At 42.5% G+C, this 13,986-nt stretch overlaps 1 protein-coding gene across 1 annotated transcript in view; it reads left to right on the forward strand.

The window, feature by feature from the left end:
• Positions 1–83: 83 nt before the first annotated feature.
• The window catches only part of RCL1 (RNA terminal phosphate cyclase like 1), a 30,457-nt gene continuing 16,554 nt past the window's right edge, over positions 84–13,986 (forward strand). Inside the window, exons 1-5 of the mRNA XM_042804878.1 lie at positions 84–262; positions 3,913–3,984; positions 4,826–5,001; positions 10,761–10,835; positions 12,142–12,266. Coding sequence (XP_042660812.1) covers positions 115–262; positions 3,913–3,984; positions 4,826–5,001; positions 10,761–10,835; positions 12,142–12,266 — 596 coding nt within the window. The 5' untranslated portion in view covers positions 84–114. The remainder of the gene's footprint in view (positions 263–3,912; positions 3,985–4,825; positions 5,002–10,760; positions 10,836–12,141; positions 12,267–13,986) is intronic.

Below are 13,986 nucleotides of genomic sequence, written 5' to 3' on the forward strand. Positions count from 1 at the left end.
GGCTCCGCCGCGCCCGCCCCTACCGGCGGCGCCCCGCCCCGCCCCGCCCCTTGCCCTTTGGCCCCGCCGCGGTCCCCGCGCTTCCTGTTCCAACCACGTGGGCGCGGCGGCGGCATGGCGGGCGGCGCGGCGGGCGAGGCGCAGTGCCTCAGCTACGCGGGCTGCAATTTCCTGCGGCAGCGGCTGGTGCTGTCCACGCTCAGCGGGCGGCCGCTGAAAATCCGCAAGATCCGCGCCAAGGAGGAGGACCCCGGCCTCCGCGGTGAGCGGCAGCGCCGGGCGGCCGCTGCGGGAGAGGAAGGGGCGGCGGGCGGGCGGGCGGGCGGGCGGGCGGGTTGCTGCCGCACCGGGAGCTGCGGCAGCCCCCGCCCCTTCCCGGCGGGTCCCACCCCGGGGGGCGGGGGTGCCGGGGGTCCCGGCTGCGCGCCGGTGCCTCCTCGCGGGACAGCGCGTGGTGCGAGCGGCGGGTCACCGGCGCCGTCTCGGGTGGGGCTGGCACACCCGCGGGTGGCGGGGCTTTGGTGGGGGTGTGGAAGCGACGCGGGGCGGCGGGTGAGGCCGAAGCACGGAGGAGGGTGTCGGCTCCCTGTCTGGTTTCGGTGTCAGCCCGAGTGCCGGCGGCGGGGGGGGGGGGGGTGTGTCCGCTCGGACCGGCAGCCGCGGCTCGTCGCGGGTGGGGAGAGCGGGGGGATCCGCCAAGCGCTGGGTCGGTTGAGCATCAGCTTCGCCGGCAGCCCCGCGGCTGGCCCGAGTCTCGGTAGAAGCGGGATCTCCCGTCCCAAGGTGCAGGCAGCCTTTGCCGGCTCTCCGGCCGTCGCTTTCCGCCGTGTGCCCGGTGTCCTGTGCCCCGTCTCCCGGTGGCAGCCCAAGTTCCCCCAGTTTTCATGGGTCAGCCTTTATGCTTTGATTTTTGTCTGGGTTTTGCCCGAATAGTAGCAAAGGTGAAAGACGTGAAATCCATTTACTTCTCATCTCTGAAATCTTCTGGCACGGCTGACTCTTTTCAGGGAAACCTTGCTTAGGGAGCACGTTCATCGTTCTTGTACAGGACCTTTGGCACCCCAAAGTAAATTTCCTCATTTAACTGAAGTAAGAAAATAGGATAGAGATTGAGGAAAAAACATCATTATGGTGTTCAGTTATTTTTTGGGCAAGGTGTGAAGTTCAGAACAGGGGTAGAGCCAGCACAGGTGCTACTCTGCCTCCTGAGGAGGCTTAAGTTTGTAGCTAGAAATTCTCCTCTGAAACTGACAAAACATTATCATGTGCTTGACTTAATATTTACCGTGGCCCAAAGCGTGTATTATTATCATGGAATGTTTGATGGTGGTGAAGTTTGTCGTTTTTGTCACGTTGTTTTAAAAGGTGTTTGAATTGCCTTTTCCAAGCATGGGTTAAGACGTAAACTGTGACTGCAACAGCAAAAAAATAATAACAATCCCTGTTTTGTGTTGACAATTCAACATGCAGCCCACTCTGCTTTTCATGGCAGTAACATTTGAAATGAAAACTCTTCTACAGGTTGGTTCTCCAAGAGGGAAATGTGTATTTTTGCAGGAATCCACTCTTGCACTGGAAAAGGTTCCAGTGCTGTCACGTAAACTTTAACTTTAGAAATTATCATAACAGAAAGCAGAACCAATGTTGTGTGACTGGGGCATCAGCTGTATTCTGAAAATGTTAACAGACTGTAATTTCTGAAGATAGCTTTTGGTTTAAATGTTTACTGCGTCCTAGAAGAAAAAAATCTGGTTACTGTTAAGAAGTAAGTTACTGCGAGGGAAGTTCTGCAACCTACCAACTGTTATGCAGGTGCTGTTGGTCCTTAAAACTACCTGGGTTTTGAATTCCGTGTATGTTCATCTATTTTCCTTGATATTGAGTCATACCAGGTTGGGATACCTAAATACGAGAATACTAGCATATTCTTCCTTTTTCCTTTCCTTTTTCCTTTCCTTTTTCCTTTCCTTTTTCCTTTCCTTTTTCCTTTCCTTTTTCCTTTCCTTTTTCCTTTCCTTTTTCCTTTCCTTTTTCCTTTCCTTTTTCCTTTCCTTTTTCCTTTCCTTTTTCCTTTCCTTTTTCCTTTCCTTTTTCCTTTCCTTTTTCCTTTCCTTTTTCCTTTCCTTTTTCCTTTCCTTTTTCCTTTCCTTTTTCCTTTCCTTTTTCCTTTCCTTTTTCCTTTCCTTTTTCCTTTCCTTTTTCCTTTCCTTTTTCCTTTCCTTTTTCCTTTCCTTTTTCCTTTCCTTTTTCCTTTCCTTTTTCCTTTCCTTTTTCCTTTCCTTTTTCCTTTCCTTTTTCCTTTCCTTTTTCCTTTCCTTTTTCCTTTCCTTTTTCCTTTCCTTTTTCCTTTCCTTTTTCCTTTCCTTTTTCCTTTCCTTTTTCCTTTCCTTTTTCCTTTCCTTTTTCCTTTCCTTTTTCCTTTCCTTTTTCCTTTCCTTTTTCCTTTCCTTTTTCCTTTCCTTTTTCCTTTCCTTTTTCCTTTCCTTTTTCCTTTCCTTTTTCCTTTCCTTTTTCCTTTCCTTTTTCCTTTCCTTTTTCCTTTCCTTTTTCCTTTCCTTTTTCCTTTCCTTTTTCCTTTCCTTTTTCCTTTCCTTTTTCCTTTCCTTTTTCCTTTCCTTTTTCCTTTCCTTTTTCCTTTCCTTTTTCCTTTCCTTTTTCCTTTCCTTTTTCCTTTCCTTTTTCCTTTCCTTTTTCCTTTCCTTTTTCCTTTCCTTTTTCCTTTCCTTTTTCCTTTCCTTTTTCCTTTCCTTTTTCCTTTCCTTTTTCCTTTCCTTTTTCCTTTCCTTTTTCCTTTCCTTTTTCCTTTCCTTTTTCCTTTCCTTTTTCCTTTCCTTTTTCCTTTCCTTTTTCCTTTCCTTTTTCCTTTCCTTTTTCCTTTCCTTTTTCCTTTCCTTTTTCCTTTCCTTTTTCCTTTCCTTTTTCCTTTCCTTTTTCCTTTCCTTTTTCCTTTCCTTTTTCCTTTCCTTTTTCCTTTCCTTTTTCCTTTCCTTTTTCCTTTCCTTTTTCCTTTCCTTTTTCCTTTCCTTTTTCCTTTCCTTTTTCCTTTCCTTTTTCCTTTCCTTTTTCCTTTCCTTTTTCCTTTCCTTTTTCCTTTCCTTTTTCCTTTCCTTTTTCCTTTCCTTTCCTTTTTCCTTTCCTTTTTCCTTTCCTTTTTATTTTCCTTTTTTTTTTCTTTTTCTTTTTTCTTTTCTGCTTTCTTTTCTAATATGCTTGTCCTTTCCTGTGTCTCTGAGCAAGAGTCTACACAAACAAAAGAAAGAAACTGAGGAATTAGTTCCATACAACTGCTATAGAGTGCACGGTAGGCAAGAAAAGAGACAGTGGGAAGACTTGTGTGTATCTAGTCTTTATTATGTCAATGACAGTTTTGGAAATGGAAAATTCAAAAGTCTGCAGATAGTTGTGTTTGTGGAACAGCTGTGCAGCACCAGCACTTCACATCTGAATGCCACCTTCTTCCAAGACTTGTACAGGGAATAATGGGAAGCCGTTGTTAGCTTGTTGTGCTTAAATATAATGAGTCCTGCTTGCTAGGATTTGTATGTTTTGCTTCGTACTGAGCAAAACGTAAATTGTCAGCATTTTTATCCTGGGCTTGAGTGATCCCTCAGGCCACTGCGGTCAGAAGTGCCAACTTGTATCCCTCGCTGTGTGCTGGGGAGAGGAGTGTGACTGGGCCAACCATCACATCTCCATTGTAGAGCATGGAGGCTCAAATTAACGTCTCTGTTTTTGTAGTGAATTGCCTTTTCTCATGGGGAGAGTTATACAACAGCAAATTGAAGAGCAAGGGTAGCCCTTCTGTCGTGAAAGGCAGGAAAGGGAAAATGTACAAGGATGGTGTTGAAGTTTCTTATTTTCCAGGGATAAATTTGAGGAACTTTAAATTTCTGGCTTTCTTCCATTCCTTAGATTTTGAAGCAAGTTTTATTCGCCTGATTGACAAAGTGACCAACGGCTCTCGAATTGAAATAAACCAAACAGGTGAGTTCTGTTTCATTTTCTTCCTCTGTTCTGGTCTTCCAGGCTCTATCAACCACTGCAGGGAAAATAAAAGTTTTGGCTTGACAGAGGTTCCAGTATCATTGACTGAGAAGGTCAGAAATAACCGCGCTGAGAAGTTTTGTAGTAATTGATCATGTGCAAAAAGATCAGTGCTCCACCATAATGCAGAGAGTTAAGGAAACTGTATTGCTCAAGAGTTAAAATTAGTGTTCTGTTTGGTATGCAGGGTTTCATTGTGTGGGAAGGTCCCTCTGAACCAGAACGGATTTTTGTAGAAGGCAAGGCTTCTACAAAGGCAAACTTCTGAGCAAGACTGCTTGCCTAGTCATGCTCAGAAAAGGGATTGGTTTGATCAAGAAGCATCCCACATAAAAATCTCAAATCTCATCTGGTTCTTGTCCTCCTTTTTTTTTTTTTTTTTTTTTTTTAACTTTAGGGATTATGGTTGTTCAGTAAAGCAGATGAACTACCACCAGATATTCTGATACAGTGATAACCTGATGGTCTGGTGAAGAGTTTGCTGCTGTGGAGGACAATAATTGCTTGAGTCAGCATTTTGGAGATTGCTAAGAGGTCCTTGATTTGGGGGGAGAAGGGGAAAGGAGGATAAAAGATGTGCAGGGCAGACAGACGCTCGTGTGTGTTGGCCCATTTATTAACTGCAGGCAGAAACAGCATGCTGGAAGTAATACTATTTTTCATAAATTCCCCTGTCTCCAATTTACCCATATACATCGTTGCAAAGTATCTTTACGCTGTAGTAATGGCCAGTGTGCTGACAGCAGGCTGGTTTGGTTTGCTCCCCTGGCATCTTCTGCAGGTACTACCTTGTATTACCAGCCTGGTCTTCTGTATGGAGGCTCTTTGGAACACGACTGCAGCCCCAGTCGCAGTATTGGCTACTACTTGGAAAGTCTGCTCTGCCTGGCACCTTTCATGAAACATCCACTGAAGATTGTCCTGAGGGGAGTTACAAATGATCAAGTAGATCCTTCAGTAAGTCATAAAACTTAAGTACCAGAGGAAGACTTTTTTTTTTTTGCCTTAAAAAAAATGGAAGAAGTATCTAAAAGATGTTGCGTTTTAATCATCCCTCACACCCACACGTATCCAGTGTTACTGTGTCTGCCAGCAAACTCTGAATCAAAGAAGCATCTGCTAAACTGTTCCCTTTCTGCATCACGCTCCAAACTGCAGTTTGTAATCTACCTTTTGACTTTCAGTTCTGCGCTGCTTCTGTCTTTTCCCCTGGAAACTCCCTCTAAATGTGATGTGAGGCCCTGCCACTGGTTTGCTTCTCCTCTTCTCTTAGAAATTAGATGGGTTGTTTCTCCTACCCTACACATGTATTTATTATAAAAAGAGGAAATTGTCTTTGAAATTTGAGTGTGACAAGGAAGGAATCTTCTTCTCTTAGATGCTGGACTTAGTTATACCAATATATGTGAAGCCTTTTTTCAGTTAGAAGTCACGAGACAATTATGAAATAGCAGTAGGAGAAATATGTAATAACTCTTCAGAAAGACACTAGAAGGTATGGTAGATCAAATGCCTGAAATGTTTGCCTTGATTTCTCTTGGTGCTGATTTACAGTCCTTTGTTTTAATAGCTTTGTTACAAAACTGAGGTATGTGTAGAGTGGGATTAAAACACTGAAGTAATGGTTAGTGGTTATGCTGTTTTTTATTTTTTTCTCCAAAAACCCCCAAACATTGTAATTTTTTTATTCCCCAAAAAACCCAAACATAATATTTTGTTTATTCCCCAAAAAAAACAAATATTTTTTATCTTTCTCCAAAAAACCCAAACATAATGGCTTTTGGAGAACAGCACTGCTGTTTACCTTTTTGAATGGTGATTGGAGAGTGCCTGTTTTCCTCTGAGTAGATTAAGGAAACGTTGTCATCTGAAAACCAGTTTAAATGAATACAAATACTATGAAGTGTAATCGCAGATGAGCCTCTGAGTCCTGCTGTTATTTATGGCTTTTCAGCCGTGCTTCTCTTGTCATTTAAAAAACTTATTCTCTCATCTGTGGCTCTGAGACACCCACATGAGTCAAAGGATGATTGAAGTGGGTTATATATCGCACTGGTAAAAAAGAAAAGGGGGGGGGGAAGATAAAATAAAATGGGAAGCATGTTTTGCTAACCTTTTAGTCACTATGATTACTTAATATAAATAGTAAGTACTAAGAATCAAAGAAGTCTCTTTTGGTTGACTGTGTCTTTGATCACAGTGGAGAAATTCTTGAAGAATTTGGAGACTGAAGAGCAGTCCAAACTCAGTGTTGCTTTCAAGTAAGTTTGGACACTCATCTAAGCAACTGATTCTCAATTGTGGAAATTACCACTTTTCTGCCATCAGCCACATGGGCCGATGGAGATTAAACAATTTTAGTTGAAATGGGTGCGAGAATTTGAGCCAGTTAGTTTGTGTTTGAAGGGGGCTTGCACTGTCCAAAGTTCAGACACAGACAGGTGTTGGCGTACATCAGCTGAATTGTAATACCTGACTCTCAGTGTAAATAAAACACAGATGTGCATGCTAAGGAGTTATATCTTAAGTTCATTGTGCTGTAGAAGCACAACTGTAGTTAATGTGACTCAACTTATGTGTAGTAACTGAATACCAATTCTGAAAACTGGTTTATACCTCGTTTATGTCTGTTTAACTTACGTGAGTAAACATTAGACCTGGTGCACACCAGTAATCTACTTTCAACGAGTTTTAGAAGATGTTTTGTATATGGCTTTGTGGGTTCTGAGACTAAAAGCACAAGTTTAAGAGCTACCTTAAGTGATTTATGTGCTTAAGTAAATGAAAACTTTGTTTTAAATTGATTTGGGCTTTTATTTTTCAGTAGGCAGAAGGTGTTCAGAAATGGGTTGAATATTTCTTACCTATGCTCACCCAAAAAGGGATGCTGAAATTTGTCTATCCATCTGTATACTTTCTGGCTTTCCAAGAAGGGGGAAAAGCAAGCCAATGTAAATATATTGTGGGCAGTTTAAAATAGGCAAGGAGTTTTCCCTGCTGCTCTTCATGTAAGGACCTCGCCATCTCAACCTAGTAGGTACCATAGGCAAGACTCATCTTTTTTGGAGAATTTTCATTATTTTTATTTGTAAAATGGATATCATGTTTTGTGAACATGTATTTTGGAGCTAAATGAATTCTGCAGGGTGTATCCTTGCATGAGTTTATTCAGCATCTGTCTTCTGCATGTGAATGTACAAAGTCACATATGCGTGTGTGAAAATACATATGCACATATACACACATATGATCCTATAGCACTCCCTTTGTGCTTGAAAGGAGAAGGTGGTCCTGCCTAGCCTTCCTCCATAGTTTCTGCTTTCAGCCACACAGTCCTGCATACTTCAATACCCCAGACACTTTCCAGAGCCTTCCCGAAGCCAGTTCAACTAACTGGCAAAATGGCAGAGAGCTGTACCCCTGAATTTTCTCATGGAGGCTTCCATGAGGTAAGTAGCAGAAATGCACGTGCAGCCAGAGAAGCAAGACCTTTCCCTCGTGGTAGCAGTGAGCAGGTAGGCTGACTCACTGGGCTTTCTGAAAGCTGCTCTCGGCACTGAGCTCAGCTTTTATGGTGTGAGGTTGCACTTTACCAGAAAACCCCTTGTCAGGAGGACAGAAGGAGACACGGCAGATCTCCTGGAGTGGAGAGAATGGAAGTGGTCAAGGCAAGAGGAAAGGCCTTTCTGAAGGATGGCTTGGGTAAGGAAGGACTTCAGCTGAGTTCAGCGAGACGCAGGTCAGACTGAGTTCCTGAAGTATAAATAGAGTGTGTGTTTATGTTAGCATTTGTTTATATACATTAATAGCTGTCTGGTGAGGTGCAGTGGAGAGCGCTCTGGCAGCTGGCACCATTCCAAAGGAGTACGGTGGCCACTGAAATACAGGGTAGTGTGCACTTGCTCCAGGTTGGACCGTGCTGATAAATGTGTGAGTGGTACATCCTAAATGAGTGAGAGGAATACTACTTTGCTCGTAGTTGTCAGGAAGAGATGTGGCTTTGGAATACCAACCTGAACATTTCACTGGCAGCCTGCATTTGCATTAAGTTTTTCTACATGACCACTGGTGAGACCTGACCATGGATAGCTTGTGGGACCAGCCATATGGGACTGGTGTGGAGAGTTGAGATGGTGTGGAGAGTTGAGGTAGTTTCAAGTTTCTCTGTATAGAGAATATATATGTGGGGGGGTGTCTTTGTAAAGTGCCTTTTTGAAGGGAATGGAGGTGTCATGCAAATGATAGCTTTTATTTTCCTTTTCTTCTCTACATGTTGATGGTTTGCAAGTAGTGAAGGTTTTTTTACAGCTATGCCGTGGGATTTTCAACTGAAATGACTTTCATGTTGGCATGAGACTAGCATATGAAGTTTTGGCTTGGGAGCAATAATCTTCAGTGTTAATCAGAATTCAGCAGTTGTCGGTAATCCCAGGAAAACCAGAAGTTTTTTATATTGACTTTTCTGTCTTTTTTCGCTTGCTAAACTCTGGTTTCGCTCTTCCCCATGTCCTGAGTGTAGGTCCTTGTCCCCAAAACATAACACTGTATGTATGGCAGGGATAAATGCTCTTTTGTGTAGTGCTAGTGTCTTATGCAGGCCTGCTAATGCTTGCCCCCTTCATAGGTAGCCATGTGCAGTAGGGTCTGTGTCTGATTTTTTTTGAGCTTTACACTAGCTAAGGAATTCTGCAAACCACTAAAAGTTAACTTTTTTTAATATTATTGTTGTAGATTTCTTCAAAGGAAAAAGGTTTATATTTAAACTAGTTTTTGAACAAGCAGTGTCCTTGAGAAGTAGCAAGGGTGTTTGGCATTTGCGGTGAGGTATGCCCGTGGTTGTGTGGTGCATTTGCTGTGGTATGACTTGGTGGTGTGTTGTCTGCTCTGGAGATAGAGTAACTGCCTTTCAAGGGGAGATGAAAGGTGGTTTTATGGCTGAATATAGGCAAGAGACTAGAAAATACGGTTTTAGGTATCAGTTCTGCTGCCGTCTTGTGATTTCCAGTGAAGTACTTAACCTCTCCTGCGTGAACTCCCACTCGTCTGCTAAGCACAAGAGCCTTTTCCACTTCTTCAAATATTGCCAATTACCTTCTCTATTTAGACTGCAAATTTGGAACAGAGACAGTCTCTTATTATGTGATAAGTATCATGCCTCGAATTTGTCTGGTGGCTAAAACCTATGACAAATCTTGAAATTCTTGGAAAAAGACAAACCAGAATCAAAATTATTCCAGCTTCTTAATGCTGGCATAATGTGCTTTCTCCAGAGATACAGACTTCAGTCCAGAGAATTGCAAAAGTAGAAATGAAGGAGGAAAAGAGAGTTCCTAACCTACACAGTGAAGCTTTTATTTTTCTACTGGTATATTTTGTTTCATAAGAAAAAGGGAGAAATACTGTGTGACTTTGTGAACTAGGTCAGCTGCTTGGAACTTCTGACAGTGGTATTCATATGTGTCTGTGTGTGCACATGTGCAAGTTGGTAAAGGATTTTGCTCTGAAAAGTCAGATTTGTGTGATTAGTAATTACTACTGAGGGGATGAATTAAGGTAGCCTGGCTGTAAAAGATAAAATATATAAATACAAAAAAATAATCATTGACTCACAGGTTTTTTTTTTTTTAATGAAGACATTCAAATATTGATACTACCATTAAAAGCAACACCAAATGCCTCTCTGTAAGAAAGGAAGTATGTTGGCTGGCAGGATTTGAAGAATGAGAATTACAGCATACACCTGTAGCTACTCAGGTAGCTCTAACAGGTTGTTCACAGCTTTATAGGTGCTACTACTTCATCAGTGGCTTACACTCTCTTTGAAGCAGAGAGAATGCAACTCAAGAATTGTGGATTCTGGCTGAAGGCATGGGAAGGGGGGTGCCTTTTTTTCTGCCTCCTCAACTGCTGTCTACTGCATGACTGTTTTGTTCACCTGAATTTAGTTCCTCTGGTCATGCAGTCCTGGTCCTGACTGTCCCAACCTGCTTGTCTTGGGTAACTCCCTGTGCTGTTGCACTGCTAAATCATTTTTGTCACTTTCACCAATGCTACTGAAGTTGCAGCAGAGGGGAGAAGACAACAGCCACTGTTGTTTTACGTCAGCAATTAGGAGGAGCAATGGTGAGGAAAATCCTGCTCAGATGTGGATCTGATGAGCATGTGGCTCAAAGGGAATACATGGATTATGTGTCACCCCCTTCAGATTCTTCTGAGCATCTCAACAGAAGTTACCTAGAAGCTTCTGTTTCTCAGAAACAGATGAAAAGAAGTCCTTGACAGGATGAGGTGGTTCTTGCTAAATCAAGGGCATGCTCCAAAATGCAAATGTTCTTCTAGTCATAATTTATGTAGGTGTAGAAATTTTTTAGCAATGACAGAAGAAAATATTTTTTTCAATAACATTCAGAGAAATAAATTAGTTGTTTTGTCTGAACCCTAATAGAAGTAAAAATCAGGCTGGAAGGAGAAAGAAATCCAGAATAGGAAATTCCATCTCCCAGTAATTTGTTCTAGCAAATTTTCTGAGTAATGAGATCCTGTGGTAGCCTAAGAGTAGCCATAGCTTTATGTGCTGCATTCCCATGTCTTCCCATAGAATACTTAGTATGGAGAAGCCTTGTCTTTGTTAGGTACCTCATAATGCAATGATTTTTAAACTACTGACTTGTTTAACTTCTAAAAAAAGTCTGCTTTTTAAATTCTGTGTTCTGAAGGTTGATGTCCTTAAGGTAACAGCTCTGCCCCTACTGAAAAAGTTTGGAGTTGATGGTGAAAGTCTGGAAATCAAGGTAAGACAACTTGTTCCTTTCCTAGCACATGTTGAAACGATAGTTTTGCACTGCTTCACAGGGCCATATGTTTGCTGCTGGTATCTGCCTCTAGCATATATCTAGTTGTAGCTACACACATTTCTAAAATTGTCTCTTGTTCTTGGCATGTTTTAAATGGCATATCAGCCACACAGTGATTGAAGATGTGATAGAAGAAAAATGCAAAGGCTGTGTATAGAGAGGGTGAGGAGAAAGTAGTGACTTTTCTTAGTCTCAGAGATCTCTGCAAAGTAAGAAACCTTCTTGCTTTCTTGTTCCTCTTAAGTTCGTTTAATTTCTTTTTCCTTCACTTGCTCTTCTGGCCCTGTGCTTAGGGCTAGGGAGTAATAGTAGAATCTTTTGCCTCCTTCACCGGTAGAGGAGATGAATCTGTGTTTGGGTGATGGAGGTTTGCTTTCAGTTTGGAAAATACAGGAAAGAAACTTTTCTTTAAGACTGTACTCTTCTCAGGCCGCCTAGTAAGTCTGGATGTAGAATAGGTTTGGGTTTTTTTAGGTTGGAGAAAGAAACTATAGGCTTTCAAAGTTAAGAATGCTCATTCAAAATTTGTGAAAGCCCTAGATGCACTACTAATCTTTGCTTGCCCTGCCAAGCTCCACACCCCCACCGCTACCACCCCTGTGTGTCCCCCAACCCTGCCCAGAGCCCAGGACCCCATGTCATCGCCCTGGGACTGTCAGCCCCCGCCCCAGTGGCACCGTGGCAGGGCCGGTCTCCAGCTCCCCACAGCCCTGCCCTGCCTGGCCATGGGCCCCCTGAGCCAGGTCCACCCTCAGCCCCGTGTCCCGTCCCCGTCCGTGTGGACATTGGCTGGGCGGTGGGACAGGCTTGGGCTGGCCAGGCCTATTTGTGGGAATGAGTTCGTTCTGGTCCGCCATACACGTACTAAGCATAAAACACTTCCAGAGCATCCTCAGCAGTGAGGTGCAGCTTTGCTATTAGAGACCAGTCTTAAGCCAAGGTTGCCTTCCTGGTAAAGGTGTTGGTTTGGTTGGTTTGTTTTTGTTTTGTTTTCCATTGAGAAGCCATGCTCTACTGTACTTGAGAGAGAGGAGGAAGAAAGAAACCCGTTTTTTGCTAATATGCTTGGTGCAAAATCCATTTCTGGATCCTTTAGGATGTCTTTTTCTCGCCTGTGTTCACATAAATACCCCTACTAATAACATTTTATTATATGCAAAATAAATGTTGTACATACACACTCAGAAATTACATTCTTTATGCTCTTTACTGACCTGCTTTTTTTCTTCATTATTGTTTCTAGATCAACCGGAGAGGAATGCCTCCCAAAGGGGGTGGAGAGATACTGTTTGCTTGCCCAGTGAGAAAGGTCTTGCAACCTATTCAGTTCACAGACCCTGGCAAAATCAAGCGCATCAGAGGAACTGCGTATCCTTTTGTTTGTTTGTTTTTCTTCTTTTGAATGAGTTTGCCTTAAAAAAAAATGTCTCTCAACTCGAAGTTGCAGGAGTGCAGCCATGTTGCTGAGCGTGTATCCAGATAACATAGGGTGATGTCACACTGAGGGATCACACAGCTAGATTTCAGGACTGTATCTCAAAACTGCTGTGTTCAGAACATTGCTGTTCAAAAAGCAGCAGTAGACAAGTAAATTTAAAACTGAACAGCACTATTAAATCTTTTCAATAGCAATAAAAAGTTAAAATACCTTCCATCACAAAAAGTAGCAGCACTAAAAGTACTCTTACCTTGTGTGTAAATCTAGTAGTAAGAAATGTAGTTTTGTTACACATTGAATAGGTGGTATGGTGGTTGTTAATGAGTTTAGCATAATGTTAGGTGGCAGCCTAAATCTTAGTTCAGTTTACAGCTCAGTGCACACATGTGAACTGAGGTTTTTGTTGCCATACAAAAAGAAGTTTTGTTAGTTCTTCACCTTCAGGATTACCACTGGAGGAAGTTTTACTTCCACACAAAGATAAGGGCACAAAGTATTGTTGTGGAGTACTCACATTCTCACATTTGCTCATCTAGTTAATGTTGGGTTGTTTTGTTTTGTTTTGTTTGGGAGGGATGTGGGGTGGGCAGTGTTTCTTTATTTTTCTATTGTGTTTTTTTCTATTATGTCTGTCATTAATGTGCTGTTGCAGTAGGAAGAAGGCAGAAATCCCTTACGGGCAAGGTATCCTAAAGGTTGTATTTCATGAGCTCCTATTCTCTCTTGAGCATTGTCCAACTTGTAGTTTAATTTGTGATTATGAGAGTCCCAAACATGATCTGTCTTTGATTACTCAAAAGGAAAGCAGGAATGGGGACAGGTTTCCTGCTAGAGGTGCAGACTTGCAGCCTATTCCTCCTTTTACTTTATGGCATACCATCATGATTGTGTGTGAGAACAGGACACTTGGACCTCTGTTTCCAACTACGGTATCTGGATGAGTGCATCATTGCCTAATGAGAGCAATTTTACTGGGTGCCTATGGTGTAGAATGAAAAGGAGGCAGCTTGTTGTGCTTTTGGTGGTGTCTGTCATGGTCTTTCCATGAAGAAGGTAATATCCTTATGCCCCCTTCTACCTCTATCCTCTGTTTCTGTGTGAAGGAGGAAGGGGTGATTGTATCTTTAGTGCCATTCTTTATAAATTGATGTTAATACACCGCACCATTCTGGGCCACTTTGTCTGGATTTGGTTAATGTATATGAACTACAGGTTTTTGAACTTCTACTTTCCTTCAGGTTTTCCTGGGTTTTTTCTCAGGGCTAAAAGTTTGCTTTTAGTAAGCCTGGTGAGAGGCAGTCTTATTTTAATTTAGCTATTAAGTGGTCCTTCAAGCCGGTAGAAGACAAAACATGTGGAAGGATAAGTACTTAGGTCTTTTATATGTGCGTTTTTGTCCCTTCAGGATTCAGCTGAGCAAATCTGCTTCCTCACAGATGGGGAGCTTGTATTCATCAACCTTTTGTAGTCATCCAAAATACTGAGTGCACCAGCTGTGCAGAATTATTATTATTTACTGGTTTTGCCCTTTAGATCTTAATGCTTTTGGTTTACCTACTGCACCAGAGAATGCCAGCTGGGAGGTTCAAAAGTGTGTTTTTCTGCATTGCTATGTGCACATGGGTGGTTAAATGTGTAGAGCATGAGTCT

The sequence above is a fragment of the Tyto alba genome, unplaced genomic scaffold (assembly GCF_018691265.1).
Source record: "Tyto alba isolate M040663 unplaced genomic scaffold, T.alba_DEE_v4.0 Super-Scaffold_42, whole genome shotgun sequence".
Classification (NCBI taxonomy): domain Eukaryota; kingdom Metazoa; phylum Chordata; class Aves; order Strigiformes; family Tytonidae; genus Tyto; species Tyto alba.